General features: G+C 55.5%; 1 protein-coding gene across 13 annotated transcripts in view; it reads right to left on the bottom strand.

Annotated features, from left to right (window-relative positions):
- Positions 1–21,298, bottom strand: part of MYO9B (myosin IXB) — an 84,187-nt gene extending 62,889 nt beyond the window's left edge. For all 13 annotated transcript variants that reach the window (XM_084759076.1, XM_084759083.1, XM_084759081.1 and 10 more), the window contains exons 1-2: positions 21,160–21,298; positions 2,245–3,139 (exon numbers count right to left, since the gene is read on the bottom strand). In XM_084759076.1, coding sequence (XP_084615202.1) covers positions 2,245–3,084 — 840 coding nt within the window. In that variant the 5' untranslated portion in view covers positions 3,085–3,139; positions 21,160–21,298. The remainder of the gene's footprint in view (positions 1–2,244; positions 3,140–21,159) is intronic.
- Positions 21,299–21,316: the final 18 nt, after the last annotated feature.

Raw genomic sequence — 21,316 nt, 5'->3', positions numbered from 1 at the left:
GCTTGCATGAGTTTATGTGCACTGCATGTGCAGGAACTCTTGGGACCAGATCTTCTCGAACAGGAATTATAGATGGTTGTGAGCCACCATGTGGGTGCTGGGACTTGAACTCTGGTCCTTAACCACTGACCTACCTCTCCAGCCCCATCTGAGCTTTCGCGCTTGTGCATGTGGCACGGAGGCCTGAGGACAGCATAGGCAGCACCCCTTGAACAGTGCTGACCTCCCCTTAGTCTAGTCTGGCTGGCTATCAAGTCCCAGCCTCCTAGCTCTGCCCTGTAGCAATGCCCAGGGCTTGGGGGGTTAAGCCCAAGCACTAACACCCAGCCCCACACAGACAGGTCAGCTGACTCCAGACACAGAGCCCCACACATATGGAGGATCAACTGTCAGGGGATGTTACTTAGCAAGGGGGGAAAAAGCTCCCAAGTTACAAAAAGCAGAGGGACCTCAGACACACGAATCACTAGGACCAACTGCAAGGGGCATAGTGAGTCTGACCCTGTGACCAGCAACCCCGTGGGGACGGGGACCGCCCGGGGTGATGGATGAGAAAGGGGAGCAGGTTTCCAGAGTGGTGGAAGCACTGCAGCACACTAAGGAGGTGGTGAAGGGGGTCGCAGCGGTGTCCCTGAGGTGCACTGCAGGCAGCACTGCCTTCAGGTGCAGTGAACACAGGGCGAGGTGCCCGTGAAACAGAAGGCGGAAATTGGAGGAGGCTCAGAGAGGCCTGCTCCCTGCTCAGCACTCTCTACCTCAGGCTGCTTCGGAAAAAGATCCACCGAGCTGGGTGGTAAAGCAGACTCTAAATCCCAGCAGTTGGAGGCAGAGGCAGGGGGGTCTGAGTTCAAGGCCAGCCTGGTCTACAGAATGAGTTCCAGGACAGTCAGGACCACACAGGGAAACCCTGTCTCAGAAAACAAAACAAACAAGCCCACTGGCCGCCAGCACTCCAGCTCAGTGGCTGAGGCGCTTGACACCAATCGTGATGATGCCCTGAGCTGCATCCCTGGAAGCCACATGGAGGGAAGCTAAGCCTGGAGTTGACCTCCGACCTCCACATGCACACTGTGCACACACACCCACAATACGAAAGTAACTGACTTTTTAAAAAACCTGTTAAGGGCTGGAGAGATGGTTCAGTGGTTAAGAGCGCCACCTGTTCTTCCAGAGGTCCTGAGTTCAATTCCCAGCAACCACAGGGTGGCTCACAGCCATCTGTAATGTGATCTGATGCCTTCTTCTGGCATGCAGGTGTACATACATGCAGACAGAACACTGTATACTTAATAAATAAATAAATCTTTAAAAAAAGTAAAAATAAAAGAATAAAAGCCTATTGAGAAGGAAGGGCTGACAAGATGGCTCAAGTGTTAAGAGCACAAGCTGCCCTTCCAGAGGCCCTGGGTTCGATTCCCAGCACCCACAGGGCAGCTAACGTCTGTCTATAACTTAGATCTGATGCTCTTGTGGTTTCTGCAGGCACCGGGCAGACACACATGCAAGCAAAACACCCACGCATGTGCACATGAACACACATAGACACAAAGAAAAGAAAAAAAGCATACCACTAAAAAGAGAGACAAAGAAGAACAGAGCATGGGACCCCCAACTTCAGAGCTGCAGGCCCTGACTTAGCTATATCATGGTCTGAGACATGTTGACATCTCGCCCTAAAATGCCCAGGGCTGGGCTCACTCCTGTTGCCCATGCCCAGAAGCTTGCCCACAGTGACATATCAATGGCTCCCGTGGAATTTGGTTACTGGGGAGCTTGGGCAGCAGGCATAAGGTGTGTAGTCTAGGATGGTTTCCTCCCCATAAGCTGTGGTATCAGCCACTTCCCTGCTGCTCCTGAGACGCCCTCTGACGTCAACATGAGTACCCCAATCTGCTGATGTTCAACACGTGTACCCCAATCTGCTGGCCTAGGACCTGGAGGGCCCCCACCCTCTTCCCAGCCACCCCAGGGCCTGCTGGAGGCAGCCTCAACGCCGAGCCGATACATAGAATGGTTCTAAGCAGCCAACTCGCAGCCTGCTGGCCTCATCCCCGCCCGCCCGCCACCCTGGGTGCACTTTCTCTGTGTGTGGTGCTAGCTGCGGCACCTGAGTGGCATGCAAGCTCTGCACAGAGATGCAGCCTCGCCCAGTGAGTGCTGGGAAGACCCTGAGCACCACAGAGAACTGGGGCAGCAGGCCAGCGCTCCCCAGCCCATCCTCTGCCTCCAGGCCCCAGTGCTCACCTCCAGCACGGGCCCTGCGCCCAGGATGGTCCTCTCGACGCCACTGGCATAGCCCTTCTGGCTGAGCGCCGTGAGGCAGTGGATGAGGAAGTTGGTGCTCTGGGTCTTGCCAGAGCCGCTCTCGCCCGAGATGACGATGCACTGGTTCACCCGCTTGCGCAGCATGGTGTAGTAGGCCACGTCGGCCAGCGCGAACACATGCGGCTCCAGCTTGCCCAGCTGCTGGTTCTCGTACATCTTCACGTACTTGGGGTTGTAAATGGGCAGGAACTTGAAGGGGTTGATGGCCACCAGGATGCTGCCCGCGTACGTGTAGATCTTGTGCTGCAGGAAGCGCAGCTTCAGATTCTGCAGCAGGTTGGCTTCAGTCAACTGTGGCAGGTTGCACAGGTCGTCGAAGTCGGCTTGAGGCCTCGGCAACAGCCCGCGCTCCACGAGGCGCCGGGCAGCTGTGGGCTGGGCCAGCAGCTGCATGTGCAGATACTGGATGCTGCCATCGGCATTGCGCTCCTGCAGTACGAAGTAGTAGCCATCCTCCTGCGGGTGCTCGTCCTGGGCGCGTCTCGGCCACAGCAGCACGCGGTGCACGGGCGAGTCGCTGGCATCCAGCACCCACTCCTCCCCGCCCGACTCCTTCACTTCCACCAGCACGTAGCGCTTTGAGCCGTCTAGGCCCAGGCTGGACACCGCGTCCTGGATGACGTCGGTCGTGGTGCTGTCCTTGGTGGCGGTCACGCGGCATGAGGCCTGGTTCCCAGTGCTGGACAGCTGCGGGTAGATGTGCAGCTGGTAGGTGGCCTGCTGCCGACGGCTGGAGCTGCCCGCCTCTTGCGCACTCATCTTGCCGGCCTCCGGAACTCAGCATGCCTCACCAGCGGGCGCGCACCTCCTGCCACTGGAAGGGAGGAAGAGATTAGCCTGGTGATCTCACAGGCAGAGACAGACAGACCAACAAAGGAACCCACCAAGGCAGCTCAGACCAGAAACAACCAGCTTGTTGTTGCGTCTTCTTGTGTGAGGACCCAAGTTCTCCATTTACCTTTTTCCTTCGTAGCAAACATGATGGAACCCAGAGACTCCTAAAATACCCCTGAGCTAAGGCAAACACCTAGGGGAAGCTGGAGGTAGGGGGTAATTGAGGGATCCTAGGCAGGGGCTCCACCCCTGAGCCAACCCCCTCCCCCCGCAGCCCCTCACTGGGGGATTCTAGGCAGGGGCTCCACCCCGAGCCACGCCCCGAGCCCCTCACTGGGGGATCCTAGGCAGGGGCTCCACCCATGAGCCACGCCCCCAGCCCCTCACTGGGGGATCCTAGGCAGGGACTCCACCCCTGAGCCACGCCCCCAGCCCCTCACTGGGGGATCCTAGGCAGGGGCTCCACCCCTGAGCCACGCCCCCAGCCCCTCACTAGGGGATCCTAGGCAGGGGCTCCACCCCTGAGCCACGCCCCCAGCCCCTCACTGGGGGATCCTAGGCAGGGGCTCCACCCCTGAGCCACCCCCGCAGCCCCTCACTGGGGGAGTCAAGGCAGGGGCTCTACTGCTGAGCCACACCCCAATCCTGTAAATGCTGCAAAAAAGAAAAAAAAAAAGGAACATGAGTTGATGCTGGTAATAGCCTGTGTGGTAGTTTGCAGCAAGAGGCACAAAACCAGTATTGGCCAAGTGCATGAGCCAACTGTGTACCAACGAAGACTAATGAAGCCTTTGCTCAAAGACTGGCAGGAAAAGCTGGTCTGCAACCCCAAAAGCAAGTGAGACATAGTAGGAGTAATTATCTTAGGGAACTGAGAAGCTGTAAAAGGAGCAGTGACATCAAAGAGGGGCTCTGAAGGATGAAGAAGAGTTCGTTCATGAGACTGGCCAGAAGATAGTGGGTGTGGTGGTCTCATTGCCTGTTCTTATAAATGAAGTTCTAGTCCAAGGCAGAAATACTGTGTGTGGCCGCTTTTGCTACAATACAAATAAATAAATAAATAAATAAATAAATAAATAAATAAATAAAGGTAACAAGAGAGACCAAGGGCTGAAAAGCCGTGTGCTGGCTGCTGACTTTGCAGACGTGTGAATCGGCACCACACACCTAAAAGGCTGGACCAGGAGGCAAAAGATGACACCAGCTCTGGGATCCTGAGCCAAGAAGCAGCAAGAGGTACAAGGCTGAAAGAAGTCCCTGTGACAAGGTGACAGTGACGCTTCCCACAGCACCATGGCAACACTCAAGGCAGACAAGACGAGCCTCACCCCTGCGTCTCTCCCACAGTGCTGAGGCGCAGTCTCTCCCTTCAGCCAGCAGCTGGGAGAGCACATCTTTGTGGAATCACTTGAGGCTGAGGTGCAGCTCAGTAGAGGGAACTTGCCTGGTATTCTTGAGGCCCCAAAATAAAATATTTGCTTCAGTGCACACAGGCACACTTGCTGGCAGTGCACAACTATCAACCCAGCTACCAGGGAGGCTGAGGCTCGAGGAGGCGAATTAAAGGCCAGCCTGGGTAAGTCAGGTTGACTCTGCCTCAAATTAAAAAGTGAGGAGGGCTGGGGTGTGCAACCAGAGAGAAAGAGGGCTACCATATTTACTTGCTAGCCATTTCCAAACATTTGTCGGCCTCTGACTTTGCAGAAGTGTGACTCGGCAGCACAAGCCTAGAGGCCTTCAACACCCAGTGTTTCAAAACAGCAGGAAACACACACTCAAGCAGACAAAGGCCCAAACACACCCAGCCCCACAGTCAGATCTGTAGAAACACTTGCACGTGCGAATTAAACATAGATCCCATTGCATACCAACCACAGTGCCCAAAGAGGCTACAAAAGGGCGCTGGACTCCTGGAACAAGGCCCTGGAACTGAGGTAGCGGGTTGTTGTGAACTGCTGCGTGGGTGCTGGGAACCGAAGCTGGGTCCCCTGGAAAAGCACCCAGCGCTTTAACTGCTGCGCCAGCTCTGCAGCACCCATGTCTAAATGTTCTACCTATGAAAGGTATGCAGCGGCACACAGACACAGGTGCATGCAGAACACCCCACGCTAAATAAAACAAAAATAGAAACTAGCTGGGCGTGGTGGCACACGCCTTTAACCTCAGCACTCAGGAGGCAGAAGCAGGAAGATCTCTGTGAGTTCGAGGCCAGCCTGGTCTACAAAGCGAGTCCAGGACAGCCAGGGCTACACAGAGAGACCCTGTCTTGAAAAGAAAAAGACATCTAGACAAGGCTGACTGTGTTCAGGCCCAGCAGCTGAAGATCCCGAGGGCAGAGTGCCCACTGGAGCCTGACGCTGGGTTGCATCCCTGGAGCCCGCAGAGAGAGCTAGATGTGGTGGCACACCTCTGTAGTTCAGAGTGTGACAGAGAGACAGGGTGGGAGCTACCAGCACTGAAGGAATGGGAGACTGAGACTGTGCCTCAGAAGCAGGCAGAGGTGGCGTGGAGTTGCTGTTACATTTACTGTAGCATTTGGAAGGCAGAGATCATGAGTTCAAAGCCAGCCTCAAATACATAGCAAGTTGTAGGCAAGCTTAGGATACACAAGACCCTGTCTCAAATTAAAAAAAAAAAATCAAAAGAACAAAAGAAGGAAGGAAGAAGAAAACACTGACTCCCCAGAAGTCCTCTGATCTCTGGTTGTGCAGTATGGCAGGAGTGTGCACAAGCATAAACAACACACACACACACACACACACACAGTGTTACTGGTTGTTGCTCTGGTTTTGGTCTGTCTTTTCAGACAGGGTCTAAACTATGAGGCTCTGGGACCTTGGAACCCTTATGTAGCCCAGGCTGGCTCAATGCATAGGGCTGCCTCTGCCTCCTGAGTGCTGGGGTGTTGTGCACCACAGGCCTTGGGACATTGTTTCTCCCTATTATCTAATATCTCAACTATGTGCACAGGCATGCACTGGAGGACGGCTGTGCACAGGCATGCACTGGAGGACGGCTGTGCACAGGCGAGTGCTGGAGGACGGCTGTGCACAGGCGCGCGCTGGAGGATGGCTGTGCACAGGGGCGCGCTGGAGGATGGCTGTACACAGGGGTGCGCTGGAGGACGGCTGTGCACAGGCGCGCGCTGGAGGATGGCTGTGCACAGGCGCGCGCTGGAGGATGGCTGTGCACAGGGGCGCACTGGAGGACGGCTGTGCACAGGCGTGCGCTGGAGGACAGTTGGCAGAAGTCAGTTCTCCCTTCCACAGTGAGGGTTCAGGGACTGAACTCGGGTCACGGGGTTCAGCAGCAAGCAGGTGTCCACACCACCATGAATCTCTCCAGGGAAACCAGGGAGGCATCAAAAATTCCCGCAGTGTGTTCCTGAGAGCTCATAACTAGAAACCGGCACAGCATCCACGGGCATGGGAGGAGCTGCCCTCTGACACTGACCTGCCGCTGGCCCCAACAACACACACAGACCTGGCATTCTGATCATCTAGACCCCAAGACTCAGGAACTCAAATCCTAGTCCCTGAATGCATCCAGTGTGGCTTGCATTGAAAGGAAGAAACATACCAAATGCTCACTGACGGATGAATAAAGTATCGCCCAGGAACACCCCTCAGCTATGAGAGGGAACGTGCACGGTGCACAGTACAACCTGGCTGAAGCCAGGAACCACGAAGCAGCTACGGCTCAGTTGGCAGTGCTGACCTCGCATGTGGAGTCCTGCGTTACATCCCCCAAGGCTGGAGGTGGCTGCACCTGTCGCCCAACACTGTGACAGTGGAAGCAAGAGAACAGGTCAGGAGTTCGAATATATCCTTGGTTATATAGGAAGTTTGAGGCAAGGCTAGCCTGCATGACAAAAACAAAGAAATAGACACTGACACAGGGGGACACTGAGTGTGTAACCCCGTGACAAGAAACACCCAGAACAAGCCAACCTGCAGAGGCTGCCAGGGGCTGGGGGGCTGGGGGGCTGGGGAGCCAGGTCTTCCAGGGCTGTGGACAAGCTCTGAGATGCACAGCACTGAGCCACTGCCTGCTGAGGAACTGGTGAGTTTTACAGGACTTTAGTAAAACAGAAGCACCCACTCTTTCTCTAGAACACAGCAGGCCAGACAGGAAGCCGGCTGTTGGCTGCTTCGGGTGGTGTGGTGAGGAGGGTCAGGAGACCCGAGAGCCTCTGCCCCTGGTCTCTGCAGCAGGCTCAGAGCACAGCCTATAAATGCCACACAAAGCTTCCTGTGACGCAATCACTTCTTTATGGACTGAGAATGTCTCTGCAGGTGACAGTGGTCGCTGGATGTCAGGACCTACCCCCTGCTTGGAGCAGAGCACCTACTCCCTCAGGGTGTCCTGTGACCTCCACAGGACACTAACTAACACACACACACACACACACACACACACACACACACACACACACACACACACACCAAAAGGAAAACTGACCAAAGGATAAAAAACAAGGCTTGGTAACACACACCTGTCACCCCAGCACATGGGAGGCTGAGGCAGGAGAATCCTAAGTTCTAGGCTAACCTGGGCTACATCTAAAGACCCTTTTCATTCACCAAGGACATGGGCTGCAGTCTGAGTACAGCAGGGGCTCACCTGGCAGTTCAGGTCACGCTGAGAGTCAATCATAGAATGTTCCGGCTGGTGCCACCAGAAGGCAAGAACAATTTGTGTGAGGAACACGGGTGAGAACTGAGATTCTACACCTTGGTCACACACACCTGCACGCCAACAGTCACTGCGGGTGGATGGTCAGTCAAAAATGGCCTACAGGTACAACGGGGAACCCTCCACACGACATGGCCTCATGACGGTGTAGCTGGGTCAGTCTGCCATGTGGTATATAAAACACATCTGCCAAATGACACGACACCTGCATGCCCACACACTCACATCTACACAAACACATGTGCATGAACACACACACACCCTCTGCACACAAGCTCACACAAACATGCCCTCAGGCAAGCCCCTCCACACCTTTTCCCGCATGAGCCTAAACACATCCACGTTTGGGCCCACATGCCCACAGCCAGGCTCAGAGAAAACCACCCCTCGTAGCAAGTGCTCTGAGAGGTGAGCTCAGGGTGCATGCCAACTGCATGGCCTAGAACTCTGGATTGTTTGCCACCAGGCTGCTGAACACGGGCGGGAAGAGGTTACACTGGTGCCTACCCACCACTCCCTAACAGGGACCATCGCCTATGGAAAGGCAGCAAGGCCTGAGGGTAGGGGCTGCCTAGGCCCTGGGGCACTGACACCTGCCCTGCCAAAAGCCCCTGGCCTGAGCCTCTCTGGATGTGCTACAGATGCAGGCTGAGGCTGTGTGTGACCAGCTCTGGCTCTTGCTTCAGAAACTGCCTCCTTGGAGTCAAGGACATGGCTCATGGGGGCAGAGTTACCAGAGCCAGCTCAGCAACCCGCATCCCAAGGCGGAAGGAAACTGATAAGGCTTCTTGCTCAAAATGCTTGCTGCCCTCCCAGGCTGTGGGCAGAGAAGGGTTCCTTTGACAGCCACCTCTGCCCATGTCGGACTGCTTGTTTCCGGGAAAATCTCTCCCGTAAGGCTTGCCCCTGGAAACTGGTCCTCCTCCCCAGGAGCTCCTGGTGATGCCTCCTGACAGGGGTATGCTCCCCCTTCACACCAGAACCTGCTGCCCACAGGCATATGTAGGGAGTCCGCTTGAGCCCAGGGTTTCAAAACTAGTGAGAGCCTGGCTCAAAAACCATAAACCAAACAAAAAACAAAAGAAAACCCTGCACCCACAGACACAGAGACCCAAGGACACAGAGGTGGAAGGGAATGCAGGCCTCCACCAGGCACCCTAGGCAGGGGCTCTACTGCTGAGTCACAGTTTTGAGAATTACAGCTTCATGACGTCTCTCTCAGGGCAACTTGCCGGCCCTCTGTGGCTTCCGGAACACCTTCTCATGAAATGTTCAGAGTCTGGGACCTGGACGCTCATCAGGCTGTGGCCTAACATCCTGTCTTAAGTGGATGTGAAACCCACACCCTGAGAATCCCCTGGTGTGTCAGGAAAGGGTGCACACATGGGGCCGTGCCGCCAGTGTCTGCAGCCCCTGTGGAGGACAGGCAGACAGCTCAAGCACATGGCAGCCCTGGGTAGTGCTGGGCAGAGGAGGTCTGAGAAACTACATTCAGTGTTGCTTTATTTGTAATTTGTCTGGAGTCATGCTCTGTGGTACAGGCTAGCCATGACTCCAAGGGTAGGACTGTGTGCCTCAGTACAAGTGTGACCGCCATGCCTGGCGCTCTCTCCTACGCTGCAATCAGCTTCTCAGTTCTCAAATACTGCAAAGCTAACGTGCTTGCCCTGCCTTGAGTACCAACCACCCCACGCCACCCTAACATGTACCATGTACATGCACACACACACTTTTAGAAGGGGAAATACAGCCCCAAACAGTCAGGAGCAGTCCCTGACTTGCTCAAAACAGTTCCCTTGGGGCTGGGGAGACAGCTCAGTGGGCAAAGTGCCTGCCATATACACATCAAGTCCTGAGTTTGGATCCCCAGAACCCACATAAAAAGCCCAGTATGGAACCAGGCGGTGGTGGTACACACTTTTAATCCCAGCCCTTGGGGCAGAGGCAGGAGGATCTCTGTGAGTTTACAGCTAGCCTGGCCTACAGAGTGAGTTCCAGGACAGCCAGGGCTACACAGAGAAACCCTATCCCAAACAAAACAAAATCCCCAAAGTTGAAGCCAAGCCCGGCAGTGTGTGCAACGTCAGCGCTGGGGAGACACGAGGGTCCAGGGCTCACTGGCCAGCCTGCCAAGCCTCCAGTTCCAGGAGACACCCTGCCTCACAGGCTAAGGTGAAGCACACCTGAGGAACACACCTGACACTTTCGTCTGGCTTCTACATGCACGTACACCATCATGCACACGTGAGTGCACACATTCAAACACACACCAATGCTTCCGTCACCAAGTGAAATCAACCCAGTAGATCACTGGAGGGGAGTTATCAGAAACAAAATGGCTGCGCCGGATGAACTGGGCAGTAGGATGTGGACCTTCCACCCAACAGCGGGAAACTCAGCCACGGACAGGAATGAGGTCCAGCTCCGTGGAATGGCGCAGAGGCACCTCCAGCTCGCACTTGGACCCTAGCACCACAGACGCGGAAGCAGGAGGACTGCCACCAGTTCGAGGCCAGTCTGAAACACACAGTGAGAGACTGCCGTAAAGAGATGGCAGTGATACCACGGGAAGGCAGCCACACTGCAGAGGGCATGAGTCCCCGATGAGGACCTTCCAGACAGGACACCTCGTACAGGACAGTACATCAGTGACAGCAGTGCTGTCCCCGGCTTGGGTGGTACAGGACTCCCTTGGGGCAGACAGAAAGGTCATCCAAGTAGACGGAGTGCACGTTTGCACATGCACGTGTGCACAAACGCTTGTCCACATGTGTATACGTGTATGCATGTGCTTGCAGCACAAGTGTCTCTGCTAACCCCACAGTCTGTGTACGTGATAAGCGGGGACACTCCATGTAGTGTGAGATAAGGTCTCAGTCTGCATCCAAGGCTGGCCCTGAACACACACTCTTCCTGCCTTCACTTCCCCGGTGTGACAAGCACAGGTGAGTGAGCGCACCTGGTCTGAGCACTGGTGAAGAGAGCTGGGAAGATGGCTTGGCCACCAAGGATACTCACTGTGCAATGGTGAAGACTCAAGTTTGAACCCCCAGAACCTATGTGGAAAAGCCAGGCAACACACCTTGAGTCCAAGCACGTCGGAGGCAGAGGCAAGCGGATGAAACCTGTCTGGTCTAAGCATAAGTTTTAGGGCCGCCAGAGCTATACAGTGAGACGCTGTCTAAAACAAAGCAAACAAACAAAAGCTCCAGGCCCAGCGACATGTGCAAGTGGTGTCCCAGTATTTGGGGCTGTACAGACACAGGAGGAACCTGAGAACTCAATGCCAGCCAGTCTTACCAAACAGCAAATATGGTTCAAGAAGACATCTTGTCTCAGGGAACAAAGTGGAGAGAATAGAGGGTAGAAACAGCCTGCTCTGGACTCGGCATGTATGAGCATCTACACACATACGCAGCATATGAATTCAAAACACATACACACACACTGCACATGCTCACACACACATACATACACACAGTGCATGTGCACACACACACACACACTGAACATGCACGCACTCTCTCTCTCTCTCTCTCTCTCACACACACACACACACACACACACACACACACACACACACACAAGCTTTCAGCAGCAAGAAGACCCATGCAAGGACAACATGCGTCGCAGGGTGGGGATGCAGGCTGGACACAGGCAGCCACTCTTCCGGCTCTACGCATGCCAGGCCTGCTGCGTGAAAAGCTGGGGCTTGGAGCAGCATTCTGGCAGCAGCTTTGGAATTCACCAGAGGAGGCAGAGTGGGGCCCCACAAAGAGCAGGGCAGCCGACTCGTTTATATAAGGCCATAATTTGAAGCCACGTGTTTAGCGGGTGAAATCATCCCCCAGCTAAAAAAAGGCTGCCGTTAGGGTGGGACGGGCCGAGAGGTGGGGGATCCTCCAGGGCCCACGATTCCTCTCTGTCCCCCGTGGCCCTCAGTTTCTTTTTGTATCTGTATGTGTGAGCCTTCTTCCCAACCCCCAGCAGGGTCTGACTGGCCTGGAACAGCCCACCCCCTGCCTCACCCTCTAGAGGGGCTAGGATCACAGGCACGCACACCGCACCCAGCACCTAATTACTGTTTGGAAGAACGATCCAGAATGTGCTGATGAGTGACTGAAACAAGCTGATCTGACAGTTGCAGACATCAGAGCTGGAGGAGCCTCAAGACAGCGCTGACCCAGCCCCAGATATAAGAGGAGCCCAGCGCAAAGGCCAGACGGGAACTAAGGGAATACCTCATAGCTGTTTCTAGGATGGATGGTCCAGTGTACAACAGAAGATGTGGGCACTCATAAGAGTAATTTCCTCCCACAAGATGTGCTCGTGGCGTGGCTCAGGGGTGGAGCTCCTGCCTAGAATCCCCCAATGAGGGGCTGGGGGCGTGGCTCAGGGGTGGGGCCCCTGCTTAGAATCCCCCAGTGAGGGGCTGGGGGCGTGGCTCTGGGGTGGGGCCCCTGCTTAGAATCTGCAGCGAGGGGCGAGGGGCGTGGCCTAGTACACAGCAGCTCATGCCTACCATGACAAAGGCTCTGGTTTCTAGTCCAAACACATTGCAAAGAAAAAATAAAAAATGTAGGTGGCCCTAGGAATGTACCATGGGTTTACTGGACTCCAGACAAAGTCTAGCATGAAACACCAGGAGAACTGTAGGTATCTAGTGGCTCAGACACTGTGCAGGGGCCACATTCCAGGATGTCCAAGGGCTACAAGGCATAGCAGGGGGTCTCTAACTTCCAGCTGGAGCTCTCAGTGTTTGCCAGGAGCACAGAGGGCACCACTGGCCAGGCTGGAAGTTGGTTGGGATCCACACCCACTAGGAGCCTTGGAGTGTGAAGCTACGTGGGAAGCCAGGGGTTGAGAAGATATCACAGGAAGTTAAAACAAGCTCTGAATGTCTGGCACTCTTAGAAGACACAGGGCTGGCATGGTGGTATCATCCCGCGGTCACAGCACTTAAGTTTGGAGTGTTTTCCAGCACTGGGAATGGAACCCAGGATCTCATACACACTGGGCAAACACTCCACCCCTGAGCTACAGCCCCAAGACTGGCCCCACTGGAGAGACTGAGGCGTGAGGGTCTACAGGCCAACAGGACTACTCAACAAGACCCCATCAAGTAAGGATATAATAAAGAAAATCAGAGGACGGCAGAGGACGGAGACAGGTGGGATGTGACCTGAGCCACAGGCCACCCACGTCCCAGATCCTGGAGGAAACAGGAAGGAGCCTCCCCTGGAGCCTCTGAAGAAGACAGTCTCCAGGCTCCTCTAGAACCAGGAAATCCTATTCTTGTTTGAAGCCACTCCGCTTGTGGCCACTTATGACAACGCAGCACTGCATCTAGGTGCCCAAGAGGGGACCTGGGGTCTTCTACATGCAGTGGTTCCAGGCTGCGGCCGGACAGCCAGCCCTGCAGGTTCCTGTGGCCGTCTGTCTCCAAAGCTTGTCCAGGATGAGAAGGGCCTGTGGAGCCTCCCTAACCACACAGAACAAGCCGCTCTTCCTTCCCGAGGCCACTCTTGCCATCTGAGGGGCAGGTGCCCTGGAGTCAGCACCCCTTCAAGTAAAGCCGGGCCACCTTAATAACTATCTGCCACCCACCTCTCAAGGCAGCCTGACTGGGATCTACCTGTGTGCATCCCAAAAAGCCAGGGTCTATCTTTGTCTCTCTGAAAAGGATCTCATGTAGCTCAGGCTGGCCTCCAACTAACTCACCATGCAGCTGAGGATACCCTTCAATCCCCAATCTTCCATCCTGCCTGGATGGTAAGGCGTGTTTCCATGGTGCTGTGATGGAGCTGGGGGATTTGTGTACCCTAGGAAAGCCCCTGGCCAGCTGTAGCTGCCTTCTTTGAGGCAGTTTTTGGAGCCCTGGGTGGTCTGGAACTCCTGATCCAATCCACTGGGACCACAGACATGTGTCCCTCACACCCTTCTTGCCAATCAGTGAACAGCACTCCTGTGTCCTCAGGGCCTTCTACTGATTACTAGCATGAGAATGTGGCCCTGAGAGAGGGGACCAGCTCACAGCCACAGCAAAGGCATATCCCACAGTCACTAGGCCCCCTGGACAGGAGTGACGGAATGCTGCTGGAAGTGTGGATGGAGCACTGGGGCCTCCAGTGTCAGGACAACCACCCACCACAGCAAAGAAGGGCGTGTCCTGAGCATCTCAAGCCCGCATGTCAAGGTAGGCCTTTGGGCAGGGGAGGCAGGGAGCAGGCAGAGCCAGACACAGCTGGAGGGACCCAGGGACACAAGGAGCATGGTGCAGGGGCCACATGAGGGCAGTGAGAGCGTGGGCCAACTGGGGCTAGTTTGGGAACAGGGTGTTGTCCAGTGTGGCCATGAGAGGAGCCAAAGTTTGGATGGTCAGATTCTAAGGCCCCACAAACATGGGGAGGAATTTAGACTGCCACTGTGTCAGACAGGGACATTGTGGGGACTGATGAAGGGTCTGGAGGTCTCTCCAGGGGTCACGGAATCTTACAGTGGCAGAGGTCAGATCTATGACAAGCAGGCAAGTGGGAGGCAGAGCAGACCCTGTGAGTGCCCAGGTTCTAGAACATTTCCCGTGTCCCATGGGCGGCAAAATAAAGTCAAAGGACACTAGGAAGCAGGCAGGTCCCATGCACAGAACAGACATCCCTACAGACCTTTCTAGAATTTCCACAGACCACCTGTCACTAGGCCCCAGGAGCAGAGCCACCTGGAAGGAACCAACTCCTGCCTTCTACTTAAGGATGGTGAGACAGCTAATCTGACTGCAGTAGCAAGGCCCCAGGAAGGGGAGGAAAGCACTCACACCACCATAGCCCTTTTATTATTTAAACAGGATCTCCCTAAGGAGAGCAGACTGGCCTTAGGCTCCCACCTGCCTAGGAGGAAGGGTCAGATTAAGGTCCTGTGGATGGAACCATCCAGGGCCCCAAGGGTGGTAGATCATCAGGGACTAGTGTCAGGCTCTGAGTAGGTTTGACCAGCCTAACAGGGCAGCCTGAGTCAGCTCTGCTGTGTGGGAACCCCCAGTGACATCACACCATGGGACTCTCCATCTCTCACATGCTGCTACGTAGGTCTGGGCCTCAGGCTGGGAACGAAGTAGCCGGTCAAATAAACAAAAACAAAAACAAAAAGGCCACTGGCTCCTGGACTCCCACAGGACAAGAAATGCCTCGGACAACAAACAATTTAGATTTTGGCTCTTTCTGAATTGTAGGACATTTGCCAATACAAAACAAGAAGTTGGGTATGATAATGCATGCCTGGGTAACTGACACGGGAGGACTGAAGACTGCAAGTTCTAGGCCAGCCTGGGCCTCCAAAAACAAAGGGACACGGCGGCAAAGATTCCACTCAAGTATAAACCCAAAAGCTTCCATATGGGCCCTGCCCTCCATTGGTCAGCCCTCCCCAGCCCCACCCCACCCCACCACATTCTGCCCAGTGTCTCTTTTGACAGCATCTATCCCATGACGCCAGGTGCCAAGTGAGTAGCTCTGCAAGTCCCAGGTTTGGGAGACTTTAGGGGATTTGGGGTGACCCACCGCTGTGGTAGAGCCATTGCCCAGCACTAGGGGGCTCAGGTTTGGTCTCAACAGTGAAAACAAGAAGCCAAACAGTAACAACCAAGTGTCATGAAGCCGACACTCATGTCAAGTTTCCTCAAAAGTCCACAGGAACCTGCCTCCACCTCATGACCTAGCGCTGGCTCTGTGTCCTGTGAGACAGGATCTCTCAGGGGACCCAGTACCACATGGCCTGCTCTTATGGAAACCTTTGGTGATAGCCACCAACCCCCTAGAAACCTATCCACTTGGGGGTGTGGCATTCATGTCGCCAAGCAAAGCCCAGCCCTAGGGCCAGCATGGACAAGTGGTGTGGAAGGCATCTCTCATGTAAATCAGTGGCCTCAGGGGACAAAGTCAGCACACAAAGTGTGAGTGTCACCGGCTCCTCACAGGCCAAGGCTGGGATGCTGCTCAAGCTCCACAGGGCACAGCACTGGTCACCACAGACAAAGAATGTTCACCGACTTCACCTCTCAGAGCCAGAGAAGTGCGCTTTGCCAGGAGTGACCGTCACACAGCTCAGTGGAGCCCTGGAGCCTCAGGGGTACAGGAGATGATAGTCTGGCCCCTCCCCATGCCCACAAGGCTCATGACATGCCTGGCAAAGGGGGATAACCACCTACCTCAGTGTCCAAGTCTGAACACCATGGTTCCACTCCATCCCCTGCCCTCTCCAGCTTTCCCTGCTAAACCCATGAGCTAATTCAGAGTCATCACCCAAGAAAGAAGACCGGGTCCCCAAGTACCTCACGTTCTTTAGCTTGCATGTCCTTTCCACACACATGCCCACCCTGACAAACTCATCTCCAAGTGACAATGAGATCCTGTCACAGTCCCAAGCTCAGGGACTCCAGCATCCTCCCCAGGAAATGAATGCCTGGGGAAATCCCAGTGACCTGTAGCCAAAGGTGGGAGTCTACAGGGTTATTTCTCTGCGCCTTCCTGTGTCACGCACCCAAGAATGGGAGCAGGCAGCTCTGCCTGTAGGATGGGGTAACCTTGGCCTGGGGGACGCTGCTGCCGCACAGCACTCCCACCTGCAGGGGCCGGCTGCCTGGTACTCCATAAGAGCTCACTGATTTTTAAATTATGTGTGTCTGTTGACTGTATGCTGTGTGTGCGGAGGGCAGGAGAGGATGTCAGACTGACCGGGAGTTGGAGGCACAGGTGAGTGTGAGCTGCCTCCGTGGGTGCTGGAGCCAACACTCTTAACCCTGGACACCTTCACAGCTCCTGCCAGGGTGTGAACTCACAGCTGCACAGACAAAGCAGTTCCTGTTTCCCTCACTGTCCCTGAGGGCCAGCTCCAAGCCTGACTTCCAGTCAATCCTCCCTCCTCACTCAAAGATTTATTTTATTTTATTTTTTCACTCAAAGATTTTTAAAAGCCTCCTAGAAGCTTCTGTGGACCAGCTGTCTCAGACAGTCCCTGGTCCCTGATGGAGTTGCATTGGGATGTTGTTCTGTGACATGGGAATACCTAGAAGAGGGCACCCCGTCCTGTGATGTGTGTAAGTTTCACCTGACCCTTACCCAGCACTCACAGCTCCAAACAGAACTCTAAAACAGTCCCTGTCAAAACACAAGAAAGCCATGTGTGGTGGCTCGTATCTACCATGCTAATCTTGGGAGGCTAATGCAGGCCTGCGAGAGGCCAGCCTGGGCAACCAATAGAAAGTCCCCAAAGATCACCAGCTCCTTCCAGGCAGAACCCTTACCTCCCTGGATTCACCCTGAAAATAGGAGGGTAAGATTCAGAAAATTCCCGCACAGCAAGCTTTACAGGGTTGACATGGCCAGCCAACGTACCCACTCTTTAAAGTGTTTATTCAACAGAGGAGAAACTGGATGGACACAGCATGGGGGGATGACCTCTCTCCCCAAAGCCAAGATGCCCCGACCTTTGTCATGTGCTAAATTCCTAGCGCCCAGGATGCTTGGAAACTTTCTTTTGTTTTTTGTTCTTTTTTGAGACAAGTGTTGCTATACATCTCAGGCTGGTCTCAAACTCAGGGTCTTCCTGCCTCAGCACGTCTGCTGGGACTGCACGTGAGGCCGCTCTGAGAGCCCCACCCCTGCACTTTCAAAGACACGAAACAAGGTCCCCAACATGGACCTTCATCTGCGTGGCTGGTGTCCTAAGAGGAAGTAGGACAGAGCGACAAGATCAGAGAATGAAGACAGGCGACAAAGAGGGAAGATGGCCGCTCCCGAGCCGGGGTAGGTCAGCATCAACCCCAGAGGCAGGCAGCTGTGCCCGCACTGGATCCTGGACTTCTGGCCTTCAGAACCTCATGACAGTAAAGTCCTGTGGGTTGCCCGTCCACACGCCTGGCAGAACCAGCTCTAGCTGTGCACACGTTTATGCATACAACTCACAGCAAAGCCAGGGCCTACATAATGAGTCAACTCTGCCAGCTTCTTCGTCATTCCGACAGTCCTCCGGGCTGACCCACTGAATCACCTCTCAGGGAGCCCAGACTAGGAAGTGAGCAGATCCCTAGCTCATCAGCGGCATTTTTCCAACGTGCCTAATCGTGGAGGCCTTTCCCAGCGAAAGTGGACAGCAGTGCAGAGACAAGGCCCTTTGTTCTGCCCCTCCGGGGACCACGAGGGCAAAAGAGAGAGGCCTGTCTTGCTCTGTAAGACGGCTGCGCCCGGGCCTGGCTGAATGGTGGGCTGGGCAGGGGCTGCCTGGCACAGCTGGGTTTTGGAAACACAAAGGCCAGGCAGGTGGGACACGGTGGGCGGGGCACACCTGAGAGAGGACATCGTTTGGCTGAGCCTAAGAGGAGACAACTTTCCTCACTGAGGTGAAACAGCTAAGGCCACTGGTTAGGGAGGGGACAAAAAGGAGGGGATAGCAAGGAACACACACACAAACCCCAAAAGAGCCTGGAAGCGCGCCTGGGGGAGAGAACAGGTACCTGAGGGCCTGGCCACGGAGAAGCTTATCAGAGGCGTGGGGATTGGGCAACCTCCAAGAATACAGTCTGCTATAGCTAATCTTGCAAGAAAAGTGACATTTTGTTCCCAGATGGGGACAGAGTCTCCAGAAACCTAGGTCAGTGGTGACACAAGGACAAGGGGACAATAGCCCCCCTGTGCCTGCCAGGCTGCCTCATTTGGCCCAGCCGCCCTGTCCCTCCAGGGTGATCCCTCCTCCCACCAGCAGTCAGCAGAGTCAAGCAACCAAGGTCCCCCCCACCTCTCCCACCTCCTGCAGACCGCCCCCCCCCCAGACACACCGAGGCCAGGAGAGGCTGCAGGCAGATTTTCCACACGCAGCATACGGTCTCACCTAGGGTCCATTCCACATGACACAACCTGCCATCATCTTTGGCCACACCGACGATGTAAGCTGGGGACACAAGGTGGCCCTGGGGCACAGAATGGTCCTGCCCCAGATGTCAGGACAGTCCAAGAGCCAAACTCGGATTAAGGGCTACTGTAGAGGCTGGGGACGCCTCGGGCTCGCATGCGTTTGAGGTAGAGCATGAGGCTGGCCTCCGGGTACGCCTCCTGGGCCTAGGAAGCCCAGGGACCCATCTCCAAGCCAGCACCTGCCTGAGCCCATTTTGGAAAAACAGGAACAAGGACACTCTCCTGGTGGCTGACTGGAAAAGACAGTTGAGACCAACAAAAGCAGAGGCCACAGAAAGTGTCTCATGTGCAGTGATGGAGATTTCTGCTCCTGGCGTCATGGGTTCCAGGTTTGACTGAGGGACAGCCATCATTTCTGAGGAAACATAAGGGACTCCCTCATGCCAAACCTTGCTCTAGGTGTCCCCAGTCCTGCCCCTGTGATAACCCATGGCGCCTGTTGCTGTGAGGGCCTGCCTATCGGGAATGTCATCCTGTTCATGTAGCTGTCACTCTGAGGCACAAGACCTCAGCTCTGCTCTCAGGAGGCAGCCAAGCACTTGACAGGGTTAGATTTGGACCCCCGCCCAGCACATGCTACCCCAGAGGGATGAGGAAGGGAAGCCACAAGTTCATGGTCTCCTGTCACAAAGGGAGGAGCCCTGAGTCCCCACAAGGCACAAGCTGGAATCCAGAGAGGGTTTTGCTCAACTAAGATGTCAAAGTTAGAGCTTGGCGCTTTGTTTGAGACTACAGCACACCTGCCTGGGGGTGTGACCCAGCAAGCATGCACAAGGCTCCAAGTTCCATCCTCAGCATTGCAGGGTAGGAGACAGAAAAGTCAGGGCTGCATAAAACCAAAGGGTGTGTACCAGAGACACGAAAGTTAATAAGTGGGGTTAGTGCTGGAAAAAGGCTGACACAGGACGATCCAGAGGAAGGAACAGGCAGAGAGGTTTGCTCCAGCCCAGGCCCCAACAAGAGCCTTGCTTCTTTCAAGAGACCCCCACTGCGTCACAGCTCCGAGTGCCCAGAGGAAACCACGTGGCCATGGCATAGGAAGATTCAGGCCCTCCCTGGGGTCTCCAGACCCAAGCAGTCTCCAACATTGCAAAAGGCATGACTGGGCCATGTGCCCTGGGGCAAGCTAGGCTGAAAGCTTTCTTCCAGAACATTCTGGACATGAATAGGGCAGTCATGTCTCTGAGGCTTCCTTTATTTTCAGATGCCTATACCAAACGGAGCTGCAAACCTGGCCTCCTCTCTAAGAACACGGCAGATAGAGGTCCTGGCGAGGGGGGAGGGGAAGGGAGAAAGTCATGCCAACCAAAACCAGGCAGCTCCAGGCCTGTGACAGCAGCTTTAGCGTTGTCCATGTCACCCCCAGACATTCCTGAACATATTCCTTAAGATTCTTGAGTCTCAAAGACTACGCAGTACCAAGGGAGGGAGGGAGGTGTCACCTGAGGGGCTGCATAAAGTGTTGGCACCTGAGCCAAAGAGGCACAGAGAGGCCTCCCCGATGAAGCGGTGGGGCTTGGAGACCCCAGAAGAAAAAACAGGGAGGGCTTGCTGGCAGCAGTGGCTCTCTGGGGCTGAGCTCACAGCCACTGCCGGGGACACATTTCCTGTATGTCGTTTTTACCCATTTAAGTCCAAGGATGCGACTCTCTTGAGAGGGTGGCTTCCACTCTACAAGGCTCCCTTCCTTCTGAAAGGCAGTTCGGGGTGTCAGAACTTCCCCCTTGCGCCCCTAGAATCCAGCTACTCCTTTCTTCAGCGGAAAGTGATGCGCATTCCAAGGCAGAGAGAGAAAGAGACCCAGAGGGCGCTGGGACTCGCCCCAGCGGATCACCCAGCAGTCGGGGTGTGAAGTCAGGAAGAAGATGAATCAAGAGGGGAAAGCGGGGGCGAGTCTCCAGCGGCTGCACCCCGTCATCTCCCTTTCCTCCTCCTCTCCCCTCCTCTGGCCCTCTGGGGAACTGTTCTTGCGTGACTTTCCAGGCCCACTCTTTTGCACGCTCCACTCCCAACAGCGGGTTGCCACAGACCTCGTCCCGTTCTCCGAGCGCCTGGCCGCCTCTCCGACACCCCGGGGCTCGGGCCGCCAATGTAGATGCCCCTCTCCCTAGCACGGGCCCCTGGGCTCCGCTTCCGTGGCCTCCCCCGTTTCCCGAGACCCCCAGTTGCCACCTCAGCCACGTCCTCTCCTTAGCCGCCTATCAAAGCCGCCGCAAGCCCGCCAGCCTAGTCCGCAGCAAGCGTCTCCACAACCCCCAGGCCGCGTCCCGCCCCTCGCACCCTGGGACCACCAGCACCAACCCCGTGCGCATCCCCGGCTCTCACGGCCGCCGCGAGGACTCACCTGGACCTCGGCCGCTGCGCGCCGCCGGTCCCCGGCCGGCTCCGCGCCCGGACGCCCGCCAGCCCGCCCGCTGCTCCCGGCCGCCCCGCCCCGATGCGACGCGCCTCGCCCGCCGCTCCCCCGCTCGCTCTCACTTCCGGGTTCCGGAGCAGCTGGA

The sequence above is a fragment of the Acomys minous genome (assembly GCF_964271855.1).
Source record: "Acomys minous genome assembly, chromosome: 15".
Classification (NCBI taxonomy): Eukaryota; Metazoa; Chordata; class Mammalia; order Rodentia; family Muridae; genus Acomys; species Acomys minous.
Note: the sequence above shows the minus strand (reverse complement) of the source record. Positions and strands in the feature narration are given on the sequence as shown.